General features: G+C 43.2%; 1 protein-coding gene across 1 annotated transcript in view; it reads left to right on the top strand.

Annotated features, from left to right (window-relative positions):
• COL4A2 (collagen type IV alpha 2 chain) overlaps positions 1-24,112 on the top strand; it is a 161,899-nt gene that overhangs the window by 43,119 nt on the left and 94,668 nt on the right. The window contains exon 4 of the mRNA XM_069883456.1: positions 8,039-8,119. Within this exon, the coding sequence (XP_069739557.1) occupies positions 8,039-8,119 (81 nt within the window). The remainder of the gene's footprint in view (positions 1-8,038; positions 8,120-24,112) is intronic.

The raw sequence follows: 24,112 nt of genomic DNA, 5'->3' as shown, positions 1-24,112 counted from the left end.
TGTGTATTTAAGTAGCTTTTAAGATTTATTCTCTGAGACTCTTAAAGACCTGTTGTTTCTATTTCTTTGCTTGTTTGAACACCTACTTGGTCACAGCAGCTCTTTCCTGAATTCCCTCTGGTTTGCTGGGGAAATATGTGTTTGGATGAAAGCTACAAAATTAGAAATGCCTTTATGAAAATGTGAAAGGCGAGTTCTCACTGTATCATGTGTGGCTTCTGCAGTTGTCTCAAGGCAGCATCTCTAGACTGTGACAAGAGAATTTCTTAATTTGAAAAGGGGACAGTACCTTGAATAAAGGGAACATGTAAAGCTGTGACGTTTCACTTTGAAATGAAACTGTGCAGCCTTCAAATCAAGGCCAAGTGCCAGAAAGTTCATATAATCAAGAGCCACAAGCCAGCCCATAAGAGGAAAGTCTTTTATAGCTTCACTTCTGAGAGGTACAGAATTCATGCTTCCCATTGCTGGCTTGAACATACTGGCTGAGAGCACTTGAGAAGACAAGCTTTCATCTGTTGGGGTCTTCTCAGCATCCAAAACTTCGAATACTCTTGCAACACCTTCCTTCCTCACCCCAAACATCCAGCACAGCCATCCTTGTCCCTGGGAACAGTGCTACTTTTGGATACTCCTCCTCTGTTTAAAAGGAGAACCATGCCTGTCAGGACTCAGACTGGAGCAAACTGCTTGCTTGCTTGGCGACCTGCCTTCCAGTTTTCTCTGTACATCATAAGGGGGAGGTGGCATTTCAAACTCCACACCACTTGATAACTCATAATTGATTGCCACAAGCATCGCTGCTCTCGTTGTGTTAGGAAAACTGCATTAGACAGTTTTATCTCAGCTTTATCTCAGTTTTCCCAGCTTTATCTCAGTATGGATGGTGGTAAGTCTCTTCCTGTTCCTCCTGAGACTAGTTTCCTCCTCCAGGTTTTTTCTTATTGAAGAATGTGTACATACATGGCTCCCCCTGCTTTTAGTGGAAAGTGTAAACAATCGTATGATATTGAGGTCATGCACTAAATTATTCCAATTGACATGCATCCAGTCTAGGAAAGGTTCTGGCTCCTGTTCAAATATGAAAGAAAGAATTATTTCTTAGCGAAATAGTTCTCAGAACTGTTGGAGAGAGAATCCACACCCACATCTTTTCCTTCCTCTCTCAATATGCCAATTTATCTCTCTCTTTCCCTTGCCAGTGATGGTCTTCACAGTGATCTTACTGTCCGGTGCACTGGTAGCTACTGGATTGCAAGCAGGGAGTTTCAGATGACTGGTTCCTTCTTTGGCATCGTAACTCTGGGGACAGAGCATTTTCCAGACCAAGCCTGATGCTGGGCAGTTCAGGCCTCCCCTGCTGACAGCGTTTACCACACTTGTTTTGAATGGTTGTTTATAGATGTTTCTAGAGAAATAAGTTTGGCATCCAGGCAACAAATGTTTTCGTCTCTTTAAGGAGTAACATGCTGGGTTTGAGCAAATACAACTGTCTGGTTACATTTGAAACCAATGATGTTGCTCTCTGGTTTATCAACAGCAGGAATACCTTGTCATGCTTCTACTTTATTTTTTTTTTTCTCCTTTCTTTCAAAGGAAGCAGAAAATTAGTGTTTCCATATGAGAGCCTTGTAAACCAAACGAGAAATTAGTGTGACAGCTGAAGGTCAAACGTGGAAGCAGAGATCTGTGCTGGAGGTGTGGGTCAGGCTGGTCTCCTTGGCAGTGACACAGAGGGCTGCCTCACAGGCATCCCAGGAATCCCCTCGGGACTTCCAGGCTGGAGTCTCACGTGAAGCGTTTGCATGTGCTGCTCATTGCTGCACTGCAGGGGCGTGCGATATGCCAGCACCCCTGGTCACCGTTCAGCTTTTCAACAAGCCCCCAGACCTTCTAGAGCCTCTCTTGGTGAAACGCAGCTTGACCCAGAAGGGCTGCTGATGGAGAGAACAGAACAGGGCATGTCAGGACAGAAATTAATGCATAACTGCACCCTATAAAACTTTTATCACAGAAAATTTCAGTGTGCAGAGTCTTTTGATTCCAGGTTACAATATTTTTATTATAATTTCCGTAATATGTAAGGAAATGGCTTATATTTCCTGGTCTTTCTGCACTCATAGGACTGTACTTTGAGCTCTGCCATCTGGTTGCCTTTGTTCTGTGTCAGAATACCAACCCCTGAAGTGAAGGTACTTGAATGGGCACACAGAGATAACAATTACACAAACACGGCCAAGATTAGTAATAAATAAATCATTAGTGTGCAGTGAAGATTAAAGAGAACTGTATATATGTTTTGGGGGTTTCAAGAGTTGGACTGAAATAAACTGCATTTAAGTTAAAAGCAGGACTTCTTATGAATTCTCAGAAGAAAAGTTGTCTTTTGTTGGCTGAAGATGTACTAGCTTAAGTAATACTGTTTTGAGACAAAAAAAAATAATGAGAAAGCAAGAGGGCAACTAAAGGGTTTGTGCTGGTACACCCACAATTTATATGGTTGCTATTTCACATAAAATAAAAATGAGAAGGTGTTTGCAGTAGGTGAATACACAGGCTTTACAAACACAGATGGCACTTAATCTTTTCTCTTGTGTCTGTTTAAGTAGTGTTCACATTCCTTGAACCATCAATCTTAACATTCATTGCAGCACAGTGATTCCAGAGAAGAAGTCCCTCTTCTTCTTTTCCATTTATCGCTTTCCTCATTCCCTTTCTCCATCTATTCCAGGCATTGCACATGAGGAAAAAATTCTTCACTGAAAGGGTTCTCAGGCACTGGCAGAGGCTGCCTAGGGAGGTGGTTAAGTCACCATCCCTGGAGGTGTTTAAAAAGCAGGTAGATGAGGTGCTCGGGGATATAGTTTCGTAGTGGACAGGTGCAGTAGGACTCAGTAATCTTAAAGGTCTTCATCTCACCTGATAGCTGTACACCTGCACTATAGACACATAATAAGTAGTTACCCTGGACTACTTTTCTAATCCCCTTACCCTTCTAGGGTGGGATTTATCTCAGATGTGTGAAATAGTTCTGATGAGATTCTCTGAATGATCTATAACAGCCGGCCAAATGTTCTGCTGTTATCACAGAATCCTTAAATTAGATTTTATACACCCCATTACTAGATCCTGGACATTTTAGTCGTTACTGGAATTCGGGATCATCCAAAACACAAGGAAGACCTGGAATTGAAGGTTTTCTCAGCCAGCAATTTCAGAGTCAGGGCTGTTGTTACTCTTCCAGTTTGGTTGCATGATCCTAGAATATCATTCTGCTGCAAAAAGTTTTCACCACTTAACTGCATGTTGAGCAAATCAGGCGATTCATAGAATCCTAGAATCATAGAGTGGTTTGGGTTGGAAGGGACCTTAAGGATCATCCAATTGCAACCTCTGTTCCATGGGCAAGGACACCTCCCATTAGATCACGCTACTCAAAGCCCCATCCAACTTGGCCTTGAACATCTACAGAAAGAGAGCATCCATGACTTCCCTGGGCAACCTGTTCCAGTGTCTCACCAACTTCATCATGAAGAACTTCTTCCCAATGCCTAGTTCATCTCCTTACATCTGTTTGTCTACAGATGGTCTACAGATGCACGTTCTGGGAGGGATTCAGCTGATCAGTTTAGGTGCCAGTGTCAGGAATGGGGTCAATTGTGTCCTAGAATAGATTGTTCTCTTGAGTGACCAAAGAGTATTCCAGGCAGCTGTCTCAGATCAAGACAACTGCCTTTGGATGCCACCATTGGCATTAGATTCTCAGAAATCAGTTTTCCTCAAGAAAGAGATACTTTTGGTACTTTAAAACTACAGTGTCCATTGCTAATTTTTAACTGGGCTTTGTATGAACTAATTTGTGACTGATAAATATCCATTTGATATCCCTTCATCTTGATTGTGTGCTTATGTATAATTGTTTTTTATAAAGTTTTACAAGGAACTTTAACAGATTCATTTTTTAACATTAAAAAAATTTTAAGCCATCATGTTTATACTTTAACTTCCTAGTAACATCAGGTTAAATTTCATGAATGCCATAATCTGCATTCAAATGTTCTCTCATTACGTTCCCTGCCTCTGGAGAATTTTTCCAGATTTTTCTCCTCATTATCTGAAGAATCTATGTGCATAAAAGGACATAAAATGAGAAATTTTTTTTAAAAAAAAAAAGCTTCCTAAAATTGTGGAAGAAAACAATTGGGTCCCCACATTAGTTACTGGTATTGTTACAGCTTGCAAATTAAAATGTTGGATGGTGGATAGTACACAAACAATAGATCTTGAACTTCTTCCAGTTGAAATAAGTATTAGCAGTGTCCTTGGTTTTTTTAATCACTGCACAAATATCTTGCCATACTTCTGATTCAAACTCTGTTTTCTCTTTAGCAACAGTTTACCAAATTTAGAGCCGCTTTTCTAATTAAGGAAGAAATAAGTTTATTTTTCTCCTTGTTGTTTTCTCAGCAGGCACAATTGAAACCTCTCATGATAAAATTACTGCATCTGTCAGTCTGTTACTGTTAGCCTGAGATATATTATTATTATTTACAGCTCCAACTAAAACAGCTGTGTAGAATTTCAGAGTTGGTTCTTGTTGATGGCTGCAATACTGAGTACACTACTCCTTAATGAAGACCTGTGTTCTGCAGAAGAATATGTTCACACAGGCTCTATGTCTGCATGGTGTCCATGAAAACGAATAGAGCTATTCTTAATTTCAGAAACGGGTCAAGGGGGAAACTCTGTGAAGTAAAGAATACTGAGCCCAAGATGCACATTTATACAGGATGGGAGGTAATGTGGTTGAGAGCAGCCCTGCAGAAAAGGACTTGAGGGTGCTGACTGATGAGAAGCTCAACATGAGCTGGCAACGTCTGCTCACAGCCCAGAAGGCCAACCGTATCCTGGGCTACATCAAAAGCAGCGTGGCCAGCAGGGCAAGGGAGGGGATTCTGCTCCTCTACTCTGCTCTTGTGAGACCCTACCTGGAGGATTGAGTCCATTTCTGGGTCCTTCAACAGAAGAACTGTTGGGATGGGTCCAGAGGAGATTAGAAGATGATCAGAGGGCTGGAGAACCTCCCATACGAGGACAGGCTGATAGAGTTGGGGTTGTTCAGCCTGGAGAAGAGAAGGTTCCAAGGAGACCTTATAGCGACCTTCGAGTACTTGAAGGGGCTACAAGAAAGCTGGGCAGGGACTGTTTACAAAGGCTTGTGGTGATAGGATGAGGGGCAATGGGTATAAACTGGTGAGAGGCAGATTTAGACTAGACATAAGGAAGAATTTCTTCACCATGAGGATGGTGAGGCACTGGAATAGCTTGCCCAGGGAAGTTGTGGCTGCCCCCACCCTAGAAGTGTTGAAGGCCAGGTTGGATGGGGCCTTGGGCAGCCTGATCCAGCAGGAGGTGTCCCTGCCCATGGCAGGTGGGGGTGGAACTGGATGATCTTTAAGGTCCCTTCTATCCCAAACTATTCTATGATTCTATGACAAGTGTAAGAACTTGCTTTGGGAACTTCGTATTTTTGCTTGCCAAAAGATTGAGAGCCTGTTACATAAATATAACCAAAGGAGGACTTAGGCAATGCCTGGTACCTGCTCCATACCTTTTATTCATTTGGCTCCCAGGGAAAGATCCAGAGCCTGGAGCTGTGTTTTCACACTCTCGGTGGTGTAACTGCAGAAGTCGACACCTGAGCAATGTGACTCAACAGCCCCAAGTGTTGAGTAGGTGATTGCTTACAGCTACGCAAAAAATGCTAAGCATCTCAGTGCTGGTCCTTCTCTTTGTTTTAGCTCCTTGAGTCAGGACTTGGGGAAGGAACGGCAGCATCACTGCCTTTATTAAGCAGCAGCATAGCAGTTCAGAGCACTCATCTTGGAGACTTTATACCTATGTTATCCCCAGTCTAAGAGATGATGTGCCAAAGCTATTGTGGAGGCAGGAAGAGTAAAGAATCCGTTTGTCCCTGCTGCAGTGCAAAGAAGATTCACTGTTCTTCTAGTGAGGAGGAGGGAGGGAACACGGAGCCTGACTCTGTATGCTACAGTTGGGGTGCTATGAGGTTCTGTCTTAGGAGCAGTGCATGTGAAAATTAGAATCATAGAATCATAGAATAACCAGGTTGGAAGAGACCCACAGGATCATCGAGTCCAACCATTCCCATCAATCACTAAACGATGCCCCTCAGCACCTTGTCCACCCGTGCCTTAAACACCTCCAGGGAAGGTGACTCAATCACCTCCCTGGGAAGCCTCTGCCAGTGCCCAATGACCCTTTCCATGAAAAATTTTTTCTTAATGTCCAGCCTAAACCTCCCCTGATGGAGCTTGAGGCCATTCCCTCTTGTCCTGTCCCCTGTCACTTGGGAGAAGAGGCCAGCTCCCTCCTCTCTACAACCTCCTTTCAGGTAGTTACAGAGAGCAATGAGGTCTCCCCTCAGCCTCCTCTTCTCCAGGCTAAACACCCCCAGCTCTCTCAGCCGCTCCTCATAAGGCCTGTTCTCCAGCGCCCTCACCAGCTTCATTGCTCTTCTCTGGACTCGTTCCAGAGCCTCAACATCCTTCTTGTGGTGAGGGGCCCAGAACTGAACACAGGATTCGAGGAGCGGTCTCACCAGTGCCGAGTACAGAGGGAGGATAACCTCCCTGGACCTGCTGGTCACGCCATTTCTGATCCAAGCCAAGATGCCATTGGCCTTCTTGGCCACCTGGGCCACTGCTGGCTCATGTTCAGTCGCTGTCAACCAACACCCCCAGGTCTTTTTCCTCCAGGCAGCTTTCTAGACAGACTTCTCCTAGTCTGTAGCTGCTCAGGGTTGTTGTGCCCCAAGTGCAGGACCCGGCATTTGGCCTTGTTAAACCTCATGCCATTGGACTCTGCCCAGCGGTCCAGCCTGTTCAGATCCCTTTGCAGAGCCTCCCGACCCTCCAGCAGATCGACACTTCCACCCAGCTTAGTGTCGTCCGCAAACTTGCAAAGGGTGCAATTAGCAGCTGCCCTTTTGGCTGTGGCTCCAAAACGTCCTTCCTGTGGCCACTAGACTTCTGTCCTCTCTTTTTCTTCTGGCTCTATTAAGTATTCAATATTGGGAAAGCCAGGTTCGGAGACAGCGATGAGAAATCCTCCTTCCCCAGATTACTTACTAGGTTGTTAGGGCACTTCTGGGTGCTCAAACCCCTGGGTTTAGGTGGACTGCAGGCTCATCTTCACAGTATTCCTAATTATTAAGTTACAGTTACAGAAGTTACACCATGGCAAGCACAGCATCTCTGCTGTTTAAGTTTCTGAACAAGAGTGACTGTGGCTGCTGCATCTCGTGTGTTCTAGGTGTCATCTGAGCTCTGATCTGTTTGAAGTGAATCCAGGGATTGCCATGGAGTGGTGCATATTTTTTGATAAATATATTTGAGGCCCAGGCCATATTTTCTGTACAGGCAGGAGAGTTGTAACTGCAGCCATCTACTTAATCTAGGTCTGACTTCTAGGTCACAGTGGTTGGTTGCTAGCAAGTTTTAGGTGTCATCAGAATTGGCAGCCATTGAAGAGGAGAGGGTAGGAGTTTGGCTTGTGATTTGGAACACGATACCTACATCTTCCTTTATGTCTGCCCATAAACATTTTAAAATATAGCAACGGTTTAGAGCATGTGTAGAAGGATGTGCTGCGTTGTGACCTAGGACTTAGTCCACGTTCCTGAAGAATCCAAGCAGCTGTGCTTCTGTGATACGATATCTGTTGCATGTGTCAAAAAGACGTGCGAGATACTGCTCGGTGTGGAGCTGCGATGTTTTGAAAATGTGGAGGGAAATTAGTAGAATAACATTCTATTTCTTGATGCTGATCTCCGAGAACTGGAAAGCCACTCATGGCTGCTTCTAAGCATTGATTAAAGAGATGTCAACTGGAAGCCATAGATCTGATACTGGTCTTTGTTTGGCCAAGTTCCCAGTGAGTCTGCTAATCAAAGCTTATTGTGCTGTGCCAGGTACAAGCTTTTAACAATTTGTTTTATTTGTGTTCTGGTATGCAGGGTGGAAAGTCTTACACAGGACCATGTGGAGGCAGAGACTGCAGTGGAGGATGTCAGTGTTTCCCTGAAAAAGGAAGCCGTGTAAGTAACACTTTTTTCCTGTAAAACATTCTTGATGGTACCAGTTCAATGCTGTTTGCTCTAGATGAACTTGCGTCAGACTGCTAAGAGTATTCAAACAATTACAATTTTCCAGGAAAAAGTTATTATTTTGTCTTACTTCCTCAAGAGCTTCTAGATTAGAAGAAATACTTTGTTATGAAATACAGCAGGTTCTTCTCTCAAACATAAGGACCAAGGCACCTGAGAGCCATGACAAGCTGATTGGATCAGAACTTTAGGGCTACTTTGAGCTACAGCATCACTGAATGGTGACAATGCCAAATGAATATGGACAAAATCACTCCGTAATGCTCATGACATCTTTATAATGAAATGGTACCTGATGAAAAGATACCCCATACATGTGATTTTCATTAAAGCAAAAAGGAACCAGGCCAGCAAAATGTGAAATCTCTTCTGAAGGGAACCAGTTGGGATTTCTGGCGTCAGGTTGTTGCTCACAGTCTGTTCCTTGTTTCAGGGAGTAGTGCAGAATGAGGCAGAGGAAGGGAGATGGGGTGGAGGGGATTAGCCACCTGCTGCAATGAGCTCCAAGAAATAGGGCAGTTCCTGTCCTATATGGCTTGAAGCCCTGGTTGGCAGCCTCCTTCTGTACGGCTTGGTCTTCTGCAGCTGAGACAGTGACTCAGCCTTTTCCATCCACCCATCTCTAAGAATAGGTCACACAAGAGATGCGGCAGCAGGTCATATGCTCTTTCTGCTATCACGAACCTCGTAAGATGTTTTAGTTCTCTGCCTCCCCTCCACGCAGCAGGCCATCAGTTCCTGTTCCCATCGCATTCCTTAAGCTTGACTCCACGTCTGAGTGGAGGAAGAGGTGGTAGGAAAATCACAATGTAGGTGGGAGGCAAGGAACACTCTTGTTTACAGCAGACATCCCAATGTCTCCATGGAAGTCAGATGATCCTGGAGTTACCACGCCATGAGGACTTTAATGGTTATACTCCCATCCCCTGACCATGATCTGCTCACTGTCTGCTTTCCTTTACAATAACCTACTGGCAAACTGATGAAGCTGAGGACAAACAAGTCCTCCCCGGAGACACAGCTTCTGATGGGGTTCCCTCCAGCTGTTACTGTCCTACCCTCATCATCCAGCACATGAAGTTTAGCAAGTCTCCTGCCATTTCCATCAAGGGCACTGAGAGGCAAAAACTGGTGCCATGTAATATGGCTTCAAGCACAATATTAATGTGTCTTCTTTCAACATCATTTTTTTAGGTTCTAAAAGCAAAGCATGGATGTACTTTTTCTCCACTGGAGTTTGTGATCTGTTGAAAAAAACACAAACTTTTGTGGCTGTCATGTTTTTCACATTCCTTGTTGACTGAATAGCCCTTGATTTCAAGTTGTCAATTCTGCAAGAGAAAAGATATAGCTGAACAAAAGTAGTTGCACAGGTGAGAAAAGCTGAAAATGTTAAATTAGCAGAGTAGAGAACCAGCCAGGTGGCACTGATGAGAAGCTCTCTGTGAGTAGTTTAGTATCTAGACTGGGAGAAGAGGGCAGATTTTGTGCGCTCGCTCGCCACTCTCTCTCTTTGATTAAAGTAAGTAACTCCAGTAGTCACATCAGCCTCCCTTCAAACAGTCACTAAAAAGATAAGATGAGGATGTGAAAAAGTCTAAATCACATTTTACTGATGTGGTTCATTGTGCAAGATGTGAACGGGTATTAATGGCTATAAACTGCAGAGGGGAAGATTTAGACTAGACATAAGGAAGAATTTCTCCACCACGAGAGTGGTGAAGCACTGGAACAGGTTGCCCAGAAAAGTTGTGTCTGCCCCATCCCTGAAGGTGTTGAAGGCCAGGTTGGATGGGGCTTTGGGCAGCCTGATCTAGTGGGAGGTGTCCGTGCCCATGGCAGGGGGGTTGGATCTGGATGATCTTTAAGGTCCCTTCCAATCCAAACTATTCTATGGTTCCGTTGGTGAAAGTAATTTAAAGAACTTTATAACACCGCAAAAACTGTGTTTTAACTCTCTGAAATGATATACCCCATTCTGAGTCAGCATACACTGACATACATATTTTGTGTCTGCTAGTCTCTTCACATGTCACAATCTTTGTGAAACATCTGGTTTAAGGAACAGGATTGGCCTTTAGAGACTAGTCAGATTTGGCGTAGCTTCTGGTCTCATGCTAATCCTCAATGGGAATATTTATTTTCACAAAACCTCTCTATAATCTGGCACGGCACGCTTTTTCTGTTTGAGGTGACTCATTACATGCACAACAGGCATATTGCGTGTTTGCACTTGTAGGAGTGCCTGAAGCAGTCTCTCAGAGCCTGCTTCTGCAACGACTCTCTGTCTCGGGAGCAACAGAGCTGTCACTTGCAGAGCATCTGGAACTGAAGTAGGAACAGTGCTGTGAGGGTCTCCAGCCAGCTGTCCGCTCTGCCATCCCCTGTGCCTGACAGGTCTTTCAAAACCCAGCAAACTTTCTTCAGATCGCAGCTATTTAATGCATATCAGAAGCTGCTGAATGAAGTAAATTCATTGGAGTCATTAAAACAGTTGCAAACTATGAAAGCAGAAAAGGTCTGAAGAAATGCCCACTTGTTATTTGTGTGCATCTACTTCATTTTCTGCTCTTGGTTCAGTTACAGTCTTAAGGTACAATGTAAGCAAGGACGCTTCTCTTTATTTGTTGTCTTAATCCAGCAACTTCTGTTCTTAAAATGTGTTTTCTACAAAATATGCTGGGGCTGCATGAGCCAAGCTCAGGGACGAGCCTCGCTCTCATCTTCCCTTCTCACAGCTGGCAAAAAAAGCTCAGCCATATTCCATCAAGAATTGAAGCTCCTACAGGAGCATCCAAGTCCATACAAAAAGAAACTTAAGTGGAACGAACAGGGAGAAAAAGAGAGGAGTAACAAGAGGCAGATCTTCTCCCTAAGATAATACAGATTCATTTTCTCATTGTGTCCTAAGACAACTTCTCCTATGTTGTTCTTTTAAGACTTCTCCTAAGGCAACAGACTTATCTTCTCCTCTTCTAATGTGAGAAAACACTAAGGAATACCCAGATGCCTGGATAAAAGGGAAAGGAATAAAACCAAGCCATGATATTGTATTGACACTCTGTTTTGAATGAAATGGAGGCCTTAAGCTAAAGAGAAAGAAAAAGGAAAGACTTCTTTTTCCTCTAGATTTTTATTGCAACTCCTAAATTTTTGAAATTTATAGTTCCTTGCAAGCCATATATTGGGCAGAATACAATACATGCGCCTTTAAAATTTGTTAAACCTTTAATGTACTCATTTAGGAAATGATAACTCCTTTTAGAACAATGACCAACTGTTCGTTCATACTTGTCCTCACTTCATAATCAATCTAGGCAGCTTTGTAGAAAATGGAAGTGAATAGAAACCTTTTTGATCTTTCTAGAGAGTGAGAAAATGCACTCTATTGAAATCTCACTTTGTACTCTCTCTGAGTCAAGTGTCTAACAATGCTCAAGCCATTTAACCATTGTTCTTGCAAGGGGCTGAAATAATGGGAACTGTGAAATGAAAAGACAACTTCATGTCTCCCCCAGTAAAGGCCACTTTTTGGGAATGCCTAAACATTCTCATTTAACGAAGGCTGACAAGAGAGTCGACTGCAACTCCTTTACAGATATTTGTTATATTGTTTTCACTAACGCAATGACCAAGGGTAAGCTGTTACCAGTTACCTATAATCATTTTTGTCTGCTTTTGGGTGCTATACGGTTGTGAAACCTAGTGTCTGATCTTTGCTTACAAGCATGCAAGTTTAACTCTTAACACATGGACTATATCTGGCAGATGTTTTTCTCCATAATTTAAAAAAAAATGTCAGCAAAATATGACACTTAAATGTTCTGAAGTAAATGCCATTCTTATATCTTAGGGAAATGTTTTAATCCAATACAATAATTTATTTAGGAGGGCTACAAGGATGATCAGAGGGCTGGAGCACCTCCCATACGAGGACAGGCTGAGAGAGTTGTGTTGTTCAGCCTGGAGAAGAGAAGGCTCTGAGCAGACCTTAGAGTGACCATCCAGTACTTGAAAGGAGCTGCAAGAAATCTGGGGAGGGACTGTTTACAAAGGCTTGTAGTGATAGGACGAGGGGCAATGGGTATAAACTGGAGAGGGGCAGATTTAGACTAGACATAAGGAAGAATTTCTACTTGATGAGAGTGGTGAGACACTGGCACAGGTTGCCCAGGGAAGTTGTGGCTGCCCCATCCCTGGAGATGTTGAAGGCCATGTTGGGTGGGGCCTTGAGCAATCTGATCTAGTGGGAGGTGTCCCTGCCCATTGCAGGGGGTTGGAACTCGATGATCTTTAAGGTCCCTTCCCACCCGAACTATCCTATGATTAACTGAGCATCAGAATTAATTTTCTTCTAAGCTGCTATGATGACAGTAGCTTCATTTGTCATTGTAAGTAGATACAACTGATGAAATCTGATATTTTACTCTATTTTCCAAAATAAGAATGTGATCAGTGTCTTGTCAAATTAGACTGGTACTCTGTCTCCAGCAGTGGCAGTAGGAGATCCTGTTTACAGGGAGCACAGAGGTCTGGCAGTTTTCTGCAGTCCATTTCCATTGTGCTCATGATCACCCTGTTTTCCTTCAGTATCTATGTTAATCCCCAAATTTATCTAATCCTTTTTTAGAAGCTGCTGTAACTTTGTGTCTTCACAACCTCCAGTAGCACCAATGATTTCCCTATTCAAATGACATAAAATTTTTGTCTGACTTGCTCTAAGCCCATCTCCCTCTGGTTTCATCAAGTGCACCCTATTTCTAGTGCTGTAATATTTGGGAAGAAGCAGTTCTGCATTTCCCTAATTCACTGCTTCCCTAATTTTGTAAATCTCAGCCATATTCTCTCTCAGCTTTTTCCTGTCCAGAAGGAAGAGTCACAGCCTTTTTATGTTCTCTTTTGAAGGCAACACTATGTTAGCCCTTTTATTCTCAGTGTCCAGCACTGTAACAGCACACAGGGTGCACCAAGATCCTACTTAGCAGCAAGTTGACACCCTCTGTTTTCTTCTCAGTACCGTTCCTAATGCTCCCCAACGCTGAAAACTATCTTCCCATCCGGTTTGGTGAGGTTCTTCTGGCTCTTCCATCATGGGAGATCACCAAATCTCCTCATCTTCCACCACCAGCATGGCATTTAACAACCTGGGAGAGATCAGTATCATCTGTAGACCTGGATCTTTCATGCTTCAGCCCCTTCTGTAGATCACTATTGAAGTCTTTATTAAAACCAGCTCCAGCATCCATGCCTGAGAGGACACACTTCCATTGAATCTCCATTCTGAAATGCGACCATCAGGCACTAGTCTTTACTTCTTGTCCTTTAACAGCCTCCAGTCCGTAAAAGCAAGTCTCTCAAACCCAAGGGTATTAATTTTAAAAAGCTTTAGTGAAGCATTTGTCAAATCCATTTTGAAAACCCAATCTATTAGGGTCACTAGAGCCTACTTTGCAATGCTTATCCTTGTGCTCGTATTCTTCAAGTTAGACTACTGCCTAGCCAAGCAGGTCCCACGGTTCACAGGGTCTTCTCTTGATCCTCTTTTCCACATGGGGGCTTGGTTGGTAGGTACAGTGGGAGTTTGTAACGATGGGTTACACACCTTGGCCAGCAGTTCCACAATTTCATCCTTGAGTTCCTTCAGAAGTCTCAGGTGAATGTCACCCACTTCTGGTCTCTTAGTAACACCTGCATATCTATTTTATCTAGTACTTCCTTTATATTTACATGAAATTAATTTGGCTCAAAGAATAGCTTGGGTCTGGGACCTTCTCAAACACCTTCAGCAGTGAAGACCTGTGCAAAGAAGTCACTAAGTTTCTCTGCTATGGCCTTATCATCCCCTAATAAGCCTCTGGCATCCCGTGGTGCTGCTGTTTCCTTCAATGACTTCTTTCCTTTCTTTAAACAACTTTTGATTCTCAGTCAGCTTGATGATGTTCTGCAAAATATACGCATTCTTTTTAAGCCGTTACGCTATTTACGCTTGATTTGGTTTTTATGGGCTTTCTAGTTCATTTCAGCAATTTTTTAAATGCTAACCTTTCCCCCTCCCATAGCCTCCTTAGCCTTTTTTATGAGCTGTGCAGGGTTTTTATTGAACTGTTTTACTTTCTTTTGGATATGTGACACATAGTTTACCCGGGCTTTTAATACAGTGTTTTTGAAAAGCCTCCAGGTTGCTTTAGGCTGCTTGCCTTTTTGACTGCTTTTTTTAGGTTTTTACTATTTATGTGATTTTTATGTATTTCCCCTTCTTGAAACTGGATATCTGTGTGATGTGTTTCTTTGGCTTGCTCCATCCCACTACAACGTTAAGTTCAGTTTTATTGTGAAGCTCTTACAGAGCAGTTCTCTCACTAGTGCCTCTTGAAGCAGGTCCTGTGCAGCACTCAAGACTAAACCCAGAGCCGCGTCCTTTCTTGGGGGTCTCAGGGCTCACCATGCTAAGAAGCAATCAGTTGCTGCATCCTAAAATCTCTTCTCCTTATCTCGTCTGAATGAGTCATTGTGCCTGATATGTGGAATTTGCCAATATTGCTACCTGACCTGGTTTTGCAGCTTATCTGCCTTCTCTGAGTGTTCCATCATGTACTCGGCACTGGTGAGGCCATATCTCAAGTCCTGTGTTCAGTTTTGGGCCCCTCACTACAAGGACATTGAGGTTCTGGAGCACATCCAGAGAAGAACATGAAAGCTGATGAAGGGGTTGGAGAAAAAGCCTTATGAGGAGCAGCTGAGGGAACTGGGGTTCTTTAGCCTGGAGAAAAGGAGGCTGAGGGGAGGCCATATCATTGTCTACAACTGCATGGAAGGAGGTGGTAGTGAGGTGCGTGTTGGTTTCTTCTCCCCAAGTGAAAGGTGATAGGACAAGAGGGAATCCACCTGCAAGGATTCCCTAATGCTCTCCTCTGCTCTCAGTATTTTCGTTTTCTCATGTGATGTTTTAGATTTCCCATGCTGTGCAACTGCCTTGGCTGTATCTTATTTTCTGTCATGCCTGTAAAACAGACAGGAACTCTGTATGTCACTAATTATCTACCCTTCACCTGTGTGAAATACCTGTTCTATCAGCATTGTCATTCGTCGCCAAGTAGTATCATTCCATAATCCTATTTGTTAGATCTCTGGCATTGCTGTAGAAGCACTTAAAAATGTTGCCCATTCTCTGTTGCAAATGCCAGTCAAGTGGCATTGTTTGTGCTGTTCACTCCCTTGCCTTTTCAGGAATATATTTAACATTAGCTGTCTCCTTCACAAGTTCATTCAGTCTGAACCAGGTGCTCTACCATGGTTGTCATTCTTCCCCCTGTTGCTAGTTCAACTATTTCTCTGTGAAATATTAATTGTCTGTAATAGCAGCCTTGTTCTGCTATGACTTAAGTCCAACACCCTCCTTCTGCAGGCTTCTCTTGTTCCAAGAATTTTGCAAGGACTTCAGTCTCCCATACAGCAGTCTTCGGTTAAACCCCTAGGACATCCCTACTTCTGATTACCCGCACCAGTGGCATAACATAGATTGTGACCACTGGTTCCTCCCTTCTACCAGACTAAATACCTATCTGGACATCTCGTGGGCTATGCTACCTTTGCACTCAGCAGGCCTTTCAGTCCTCTCAGATTTTTCAAATCCAGCTATCTATGTCAAATCATCAGACCTCCTACAACCATCATCTGTCCTCTCCTAGAAGATTCACTCTTCTCCATGAGCTCCCTCACCCCAAGGGGACATTCCAATAAGCTGGTGGTTAGAGTTTATCAGAGATTTGATCCCTCATTCCAAACTGATTATCCACCTTCTCTCTGACATCCTCTGCATACATGCTTTAGTCAACATCAGTTTCTTTTTTTGATGGTGGCCGTGTAAGGGTGGTCACAGCAGAGATGGGACTGTTCCACCACATCCTGGCAAGTCTTGCTTGTGGACCTGTTTCTCTCCCCCTCAGACGCTTTTGCTTCTAGAGAATAAATCCAGGACTTCTGCTAGGATCCAGGGGCCGCACCTACAAACCCTGCCTCCTGGATCAGCAATAACACACCTTGCACTCTCAGTACAATAGAGTTTCCTTTGAGAGAGGTGTGAGATTAATTTTCCTTTTCCTTGCTCCAGCTACGTTAAGCTAAGTAGCAACAAGGAAGATCTACCATGTAGATCTACCATGGGAAGAAGTCAAGCCTATATATCAGATGATGTAAGCTCATCTGTTGTGCAAGTTCCTCCATTGTAAGGGTCAAGACACCACATAACCAGTTCTTACACCCTTCAGACATCCCTAGGAAGCCACTCAGCTAACATCCAAACATAAACCCGCCACCAGAAGAAATCCTAATGATTACACAAGCCAAAAATTCAGAAAGCTTACAGGCGTTGCAATGACCTGCCCTGTCTTGTCTATCTATTTTTGTACTTACCTTAAGCAGAAAGAAATCATTTGAAAAATGCCCTGTTTGCTCTCTGTTGTTTGGCTTAGATAAAGCTTTGGGAGTGAACTCGATCATATGTCTTCAAAAGTGTTGTCAAATTCTGCACTAGCATGGATATGAAGTGCCAGGAAAAGGTGCTTTGAGGGAGGTATTTCATAGAATCACAGAATCATAGAATCATAGAATAATTTGGGTTGGAAGGGACCTTAAAGATCATCCAGTTCCAAACACCCTGACATGGTCCAACCAGGCTGCTCAAGGCTGCATCCAACCTGGCCTTGAACACCTCCAGGGATGGGGCAGCCACAATTTCCCTGGGCAACCTCTGTCAGGGTCTCACAACCCTCAGTGTGAAGAATTTCTTCCTAATGTCTAATATAAGTTGTGGCTGCCCCATCCCTGGAAATGTTCAAGGACAGATTGGGTGGAGCTTGAGCAGCCTTATCTGGTGGGGTTGTCCCTGCCCATGGCAGGGGGGTGGAACTGGGTGATCTTTAAGGTCCCTTCCAACTAAAGCCATTCTATGATTGTATGATCCCTAAAGTCTTGACATTGTTCCATAAGCATCTAAATCTTGGGTTTAGGTCTTAACTGTGTGAACTATTAGCAATAAATAAGGGCAAGATGGAATGGCCTCAAGCTCCGCCAGGGGAGGTTCAGGCTTGACATCAGGAAAAAATTTTTCACAGAAAGGGTCATTGGGCACTGGAACAGGCTGCCCAGGGAGGGGGTTGAGTCACCTTCCCTGGAGGTGTTTAAAGGACTGGTGGATGAGGTGCTAAGGGGGATGGTGTAGTGATTGATAGGAATGGTTGGACTCGATAATCCTGTGGGTCTTTTCCAACCTAATGATTCTCTGTGTAAAATAGGTCTGTGATCTCTAGAGTTACCTACTGAAGGCAAGCAGAGTACAGGTTTCCTTGATGGAACTTGAACTGGATTCAGTCTGAAATGTAATGCCTGGTTTATGACCTAATGTTTTATTTAGTGAAAATTGCTTAACCTGGTCTACACTGACTATCAATCGACCACGTAGCTAGATGCTCATGTTGGTTGCTAATTGTTGGTCTTTGGTACGTTTGTCCTGACATTTTTTTAAGTGAAATATGCATGTTTCCTTTTTTTTTAAAACTCTGTTTATACATGTTTAATCAACACTAGAGATCTTTTTGAACTGACGGACGGAGGTTAGCTAACTTTCCCATGAGTAAGAAGCAGTGAATCCTCCTTTCATATATAAATTCTACACAAAATCTGAGATTTGGGAATAGTCAGTGAAAGGTTTTCCTAAGAACCCATTTTAACCAAAGCATGCAGAATATGAAAGAAAAAGCAGGGTGTTTCTTTTCAATACATGTACGTATTCATGCCAAAACCACATTTTCAATTGTAAATATTCAGAATGTTTAAAAGATAAAATAAACTTAACTGGAGTCTTTTTTATCAAATCAAACAAAATACGCACTTTGATCCAAACTGTTTTTTCCCCTCCTTTTTATTAATTTGTTCTTTTGCAGAGCATTTCTACTTCAGCCAGCTGTGAAAATTTGCTTTATTACATAAGTAAACTTTAAAAATTGTATACATTGGTGATCTAAAAAGCTACAGTATTGCTAAGTCCATCCCAAGCTAACAAATTGCACTCCCTGTCTTTTATTTCAGCCCTGAAAGCCGAACTCCTCTAAAATCTTTTCAAATCAAATGTACAGGAGAAAAAGAATGATACTTGCCTGAAAATTAGTCAAAAGTACACATTTACCTTTTTACTTCCATTTTTCAATTCAATTCCAAAACCCATTGATTTAGGGATCTCTGTCTGTGCAGATGCTTCTATGAGCTTGTCTCAAAAGCCTTTGCAATCCCAGCTGGTGTGATGAGAGAACAATTCAACAGCATTGGACAAAGCTCAGGAATTAGTGTAATTAATCAAAATGAATACCAAGGCTGTAGTTTAAACAAAATTATGACTGTAGTAAATGTGCTGGATTACCTCTATTTGTAAGGCGGATTCAGTGTTTGAAATGACACCGTTTGGTGCTTTTTGTATTCCAATGATTTATGGACTTGCTACAATCCAATAAGAAAACAGATCTTAGGGCAGTTTGCTAATAAATTGAGAAGGTATTTCACTGGTATTTTAGGAATCTATTTTGAGGGCAGCATTTTTAGGAGTGTATTTGACCATCTGCCTATCACAAATTTGAATGAGAAGATGGAGAAGAAAAGCAAGGGAAAGTACAGTAAGGAACTGAGGAATGTCTTGTTGGAGATGATAAAATACAACCTAAAATCTAACTGTAGAAAATATAACTGTAGTGAAGAAATAATAGAAAGGAAACTTGAAAAGCTAGATGTCTTGTTGGCGATCATTAATGGAAAGCTAACTTTGATCGCAATAGCTGATGCTGGGGTAAGAACCCCTTGGATGTAATTCACAATCATGTAAAAATATTACCATCTCTCTTTACTCAAAGTTAAAAACTGATTTTTTTTCCTTCCTTTCTTCTTACAAAATGCTGAAAGTATATTTTACCTTACTTAGAAAATAAATACCTGCAGTTAACCAATTTCATGACTCTACTCCTCTGTAATCTTTTCATCACGCTGGTCAATAGTGACTGCGCAGCCCAGCACGTTCTCCTGTATCCTTGATATTTTTGTTTGATTTTCACATATGAATTGCACTTCAATAGAGATATTAAATTCAGTGTTAGGATTGTTTTAGGACGAATATACTGTCAATTTGGTTAGACCTTCAGGCAATGACTCTTGACAGTCAGACGATGCAACTACTGCACAGAAATATTCTTTGTGCTTTTGGCCATGTTTTGAAATTTCTGCATACTGCGAGCAGGAGTTTAAAGAACGTGCAGTAAGTGGATGACAGCCTTGCTCTGGGACTGGGTAGCTCGCACAGACATCCAAGGGGGATAGTTCAGGTCATCTTTTAGCACTTAAATTACACTCTAGAGAATGTAAATACTTTCTCATGACATGTGTCCGAGCCTTTACAAGTTTCTCAAATGGTGCTTGTTTCTATTTTCTGTATTTTTGTCACACGGGAGCAAGTAACATTGACCCATTTTCCTTTTGTCTGCTTTGGTAAGTACCAAAGTATTAGTGGAATCCTTTGAGTCTGACCTGGAGAAACCAGGAATGTGGGAATGGGCAGGCTGTCATCACTAACAGTATCTGCTGAGGCAGACTGAGCCCGTTCTCAGCATTTTCTTATAGATACTTGAGAGAATAAATGTTCCTTATTTACCTCAGTTTGTATGTTTTGTTTTAAAACAGTTTTCAGGGTCTTCACTCAGTGAATGGAGCTGTTGATTTATATTTAAATGTTTCCATTACATTGATCTGGAAAGGCTGACAAATGTTAAATATCTTATTCGCTCTGATGGCGTACTGAAAGAAGATCTCAAAGGTCCATGTTTTAGGCATAGAATCATAGAATCATAGAACCACAGAAGCATTAGAATAGTTTGGGTTGGAAGGGACCTTAAAGATCATCCAGTTACAACCCCCCTGACATGGGCAGGGACACCTCCCTCTAGATCAGGCTGCTCAAGGCCCCTTCCAACCTGGCCTTCAACACTTCCAGGGATGGGGCAGCCACAACTTCCCTGGGCAACCTGTGCCAGTGTTTCATCACTCTCATGGTGAAGAAATTCCTCCTTATGTCTAGTCTAAATCTGCCCCTCTCCAGTTTATACCCATTGTCCCTTGTCCTGCCACTCCAGTCCTTTGTAAACAGTCCCTCCCCTGCTTTCTTGTAGCCCCCTTCAGATACTAGAAGGTCGCTCTAAAGTCACCTTGTAGCCTTCTCTTCTCCAGGCTGAACAACCTCAACTCTCTCAACCTGTTCTCATAGCAGAGCTGCTCCAGCCCACTGATCATCTTTGCAGCCCTCCACTGGACCCGTTCCAACAGCATGGAGGCATGGAGAACATCTCTGAACAATGAAAAAGCTGCAACCCCAAACAAATAAAACATCCTTGCGGCATTTTTTCTCCCACAGGCTGAAATTATTTCGCTGTTAAAACATTATAGTAGTCTGTCAGATTCCTTTCTGTCTAGCACTATCATAGATACCCAGCAAAGAAAAGGTCTTGGGTTTTTTTGTGGTTTGTTTTTTTTTAAGTATGAGATGTTTTTTTGTTGTAATTCTGCGTCTAACTATTGCTTATTTTCTTAGTTATCTAATAAATATGAGGACAGGCTGAGAAAGTTGGGGTTCAGCCTGCAGAAGAGAAGGCTCCAAGGAGACCTTCTGGTACCTAGAGGGGGCTACAAGAAAGCTTGGGAGGGATAGTTTACAAAGGCTTGTAGTGATAGGACTAGGGGCAATGGGTATAAACTTGAGAGGAGCAGATCTAGACTAGACATAAGAGAAATTTATTCATTATGAGAGTGGTGAGGCACTTGGACAGGTTGCCCAGGGAAGTTATAGCTGCCCCATCCCTGGAGGTGTTCAAGGCCAGGTTGGATGGGGCCTTGGGTAACCTGTTATATTGGGAGGTGTCCCTGCCCATGACAGGGAGGTTGGAACTAGATGATCTTTAAGGTCCTTTCCAACCCAAACGATTCCATGATTCTATGATTAGTTAAATAATTTTTTTGCAAATACAGTAGGACAGATTAAAGAAAAATTATCAAGCCTTATAAATTGCTCAAAAGTAGGTTTATTTGTCCCCAAGGTTGTTCACACAGCATAGTATCCATGTAAAAGCAAAAAAAGTCATGTTCTCACTGTCCTCTGCAGTACACATAATGCTTTACTCTCTTCAGGATACAGGAACTGATAGTCTTTCTGTTCAGTCCGATAAAGACTTGGATGTGTCTGCATTATTCTGTTCTGATCCAAATACTACTCTTTTTCCCCATAAACCACCTCTTACTTTTGGCTGTTTCTCAGTTTCTGGATCCTCTACTTCTCTATTATTTATATGACCTTTCTATTACACTTTCCCAACCATGGAACATCTTTAAGACATGGGTGGATTGAGGCGCTGAGGGGCATGGTTTAGTGGTTGAGAGGAATGGTTGGACTCGATGATCCTGTGTGTCTCTTCCAAGCTGGTGATACTGTGATTCTACGATTCTATGATCATTACTTTCGCCTTTTTATTTATGTTAAAGGCTTCCAATAAGGGACTTCGCTTCTTGTTAGCCAGGATGAGGAATGAGAGAAGCCAGGTCTGTGAGATGAACTCTTCCCAACACAATTCTGAATGTCGTTGTCTCCACAGCCGTCTGTGCTGGGCTATGTTAGGATTGAAGCTCCTTGGGGCAGGAGATACTTGCATGTGGCTCTTTGTGTGGTGCCAAGAGGAATCCTAGAGCTTCCATGTTAATGGCAGAGGTAGCACACAGAGGAAGCACAGTGACAGGTTCTTTCCAGTGGACAGGGATTCCCGCAGCACAGGGCCCAAAGGCACCGTACTGCGTTGTGGCCCAGATCATAGAATCATAGAATCATAGAATAACCAGGTTGGAAGAGACCCACCGGATCATCGAGTCCAACCATTCCTATCAAACACTAAACCATGCCCCTTAGCACCTCGTCCACCCGTGCCTTAAACACCTCCAGGGAAGGTGACTCAAACACCTCCCTGGGCAGCCTGTTCCAGTGCCCAATGTCCCTTTCTGTGAAGAATTTTTTCCTAATGTCCAGCCTAAACCTCCCCTGATGGAGCTTGAGGCCATTCCCTCTTGTCCTGTCCCCTGTCACTTTGGAGAAGAGGTCAGCTCCCTCCTCTCTACAACCTCCTTTCAGGTAGTTGTAGAGAGCAATGAGGTCTCCCCTCAGCCTCCTCTTCTCCAGGCTAAACAACCCCAGCTCTCTCAGCCGCTCCTCGTAAGACCTGCTCTCCAGCCCCCTCACCAGCTTTGTTGCTCTTCTCTGGATGTAACACCATCTTGCACCCTTTTCCATAGCTTTGATTTTGCTTTATTTATATTTTCTAGTGACTTTGCATGACGGCAGAGGTTGCAGGGACCATTCCCCCCCCCATCAGTGTGCCCTGCAGATGCAGCAGGCAGCTGGATAAACCCAACCTCATCCTTCTTCAACCTGTCTGCACAGAACATGGCTGAAGGATAGGGAAGGGATGGGCTTCCCTGTATAGCAAGGGACAGCTTCTGGTGCTGTCCCCTGCAGCCTTTCCACCTTAAGCCCTGCCATCAGAGCAGAGCGAGACATTAATGTATAGGCTGAGGACAGATCCATTTGTTTTCTCTTGTTGTTATTATAAAATCACTGAGTTGGAGAAGACCTTTGAGATCATCAAGCCCAACCATACCTGCCCACTACTAAACCATATCTGTAAGCACTTCATCTACCTGTCTTTTAAATACCTCCAAGGATGGTGACTCAACCACCTCCCTGGGCAACCTCTTCCAATGCTTGATAACCCTTTCAGTGAAGAAATTTTTCCTAATGTCCCGTCAAATCACACTGTGGAGTTTGCACTCTGCTATCTCATACGTGCTGCTTTGAGTGAGCACTGTGACCACAGACATCTAAAGCCTCTCAGGATTGCCTGAGCCACAGCTCCCCGTGCAGGTCGTCTCTCTCTCCCTCTCAGCTGGCTTCTTTCTTTCAAACAGTTGCAGAGTTGGTTTTGCTAAATGACATAAGGTTATAATAAATCAAGTGAGAAGATTTGTGCTGTGCTTCCTACTGTATGGGAGAGGTCCACATGGTCTAATTACTTCCTTTGTATGTCAGACGTATATATATAAGATCTCTGAAGTTATGTGTAACTGCCAAGATCTTATGGTGTGGTTTGAAACATGCATGCATTGAACTCTCAGATTCTGCAGATGTGTTATGAAACACAAATGTAAAATGGAAGAAGTCAGTTTATCCAACTAAATAACAGCATGACAATCAGAGAAATTGATGGAGAAATCCAGAGCTCAGCAGGATGGAGAAAGGGGGAAGGACCAGAGAGCTTTCTTAATGGGGAGTAGAGTTTTATCGTCAAAGGAGATGTGAGAAGAACACTACACTCCCCAAGAAACCAGCAGAGCAGCACAGGGAGAAGAAGCATGTCTAGGAAAACCACTTGGTGAATTGTAAAGCCATCTGAAAACTGTCATCATAAAATACAGCTGCTGCTAACAGCAGACCTTGGGCCACCGTGGAAAATTCTTCTTGAAAAATGAGCTGTCCTGTGCCTGCAGGCAAAAATGCAGAGGAAGGTAAGTAGACCATGTAGACCTGTAGACCCAAGATCATGGATGGGTCCATGTGCAGAGTGAAGAGCAGGAGGCCACCAGACCACGGTGCTTCCTCCTATCCCCAGCAAGTAGCAGGGATGCTGCCCTTATCTCTCTCCCCTTCTCTTTTTTCCTCAGCCCCCAGTTACTTCCCAGCACAGCTCATCCAGGATGGGAAATGTCTAGGCAGAAAGAGGAGGGGGAAAGGAGATGGTAATGGTGGTTCCTCAGGATAGGACGTAGCTCCTGCTGCTTCATGGCCGTTAGAGACCC

This window comes from Phaenicophaeus curvirostris, chromosome 1, assembly GCF_032191515.1.
Source record: "Phaenicophaeus curvirostris isolate KB17595 chromosome 1, BPBGC_Pcur_1.0, whole genome shotgun sequence".
In the NCBI taxonomy this organism is placed as follows: Eukaryota; Metazoa; Chordata; class Aves; order Cuculiformes; family Cuculidae; genus Phaenicophaeus; species Phaenicophaeus curvirostris.
Note: the sequence above shows the minus strand (reverse complement) of the source record. Positions and strands in the feature narration are given on the sequence as shown.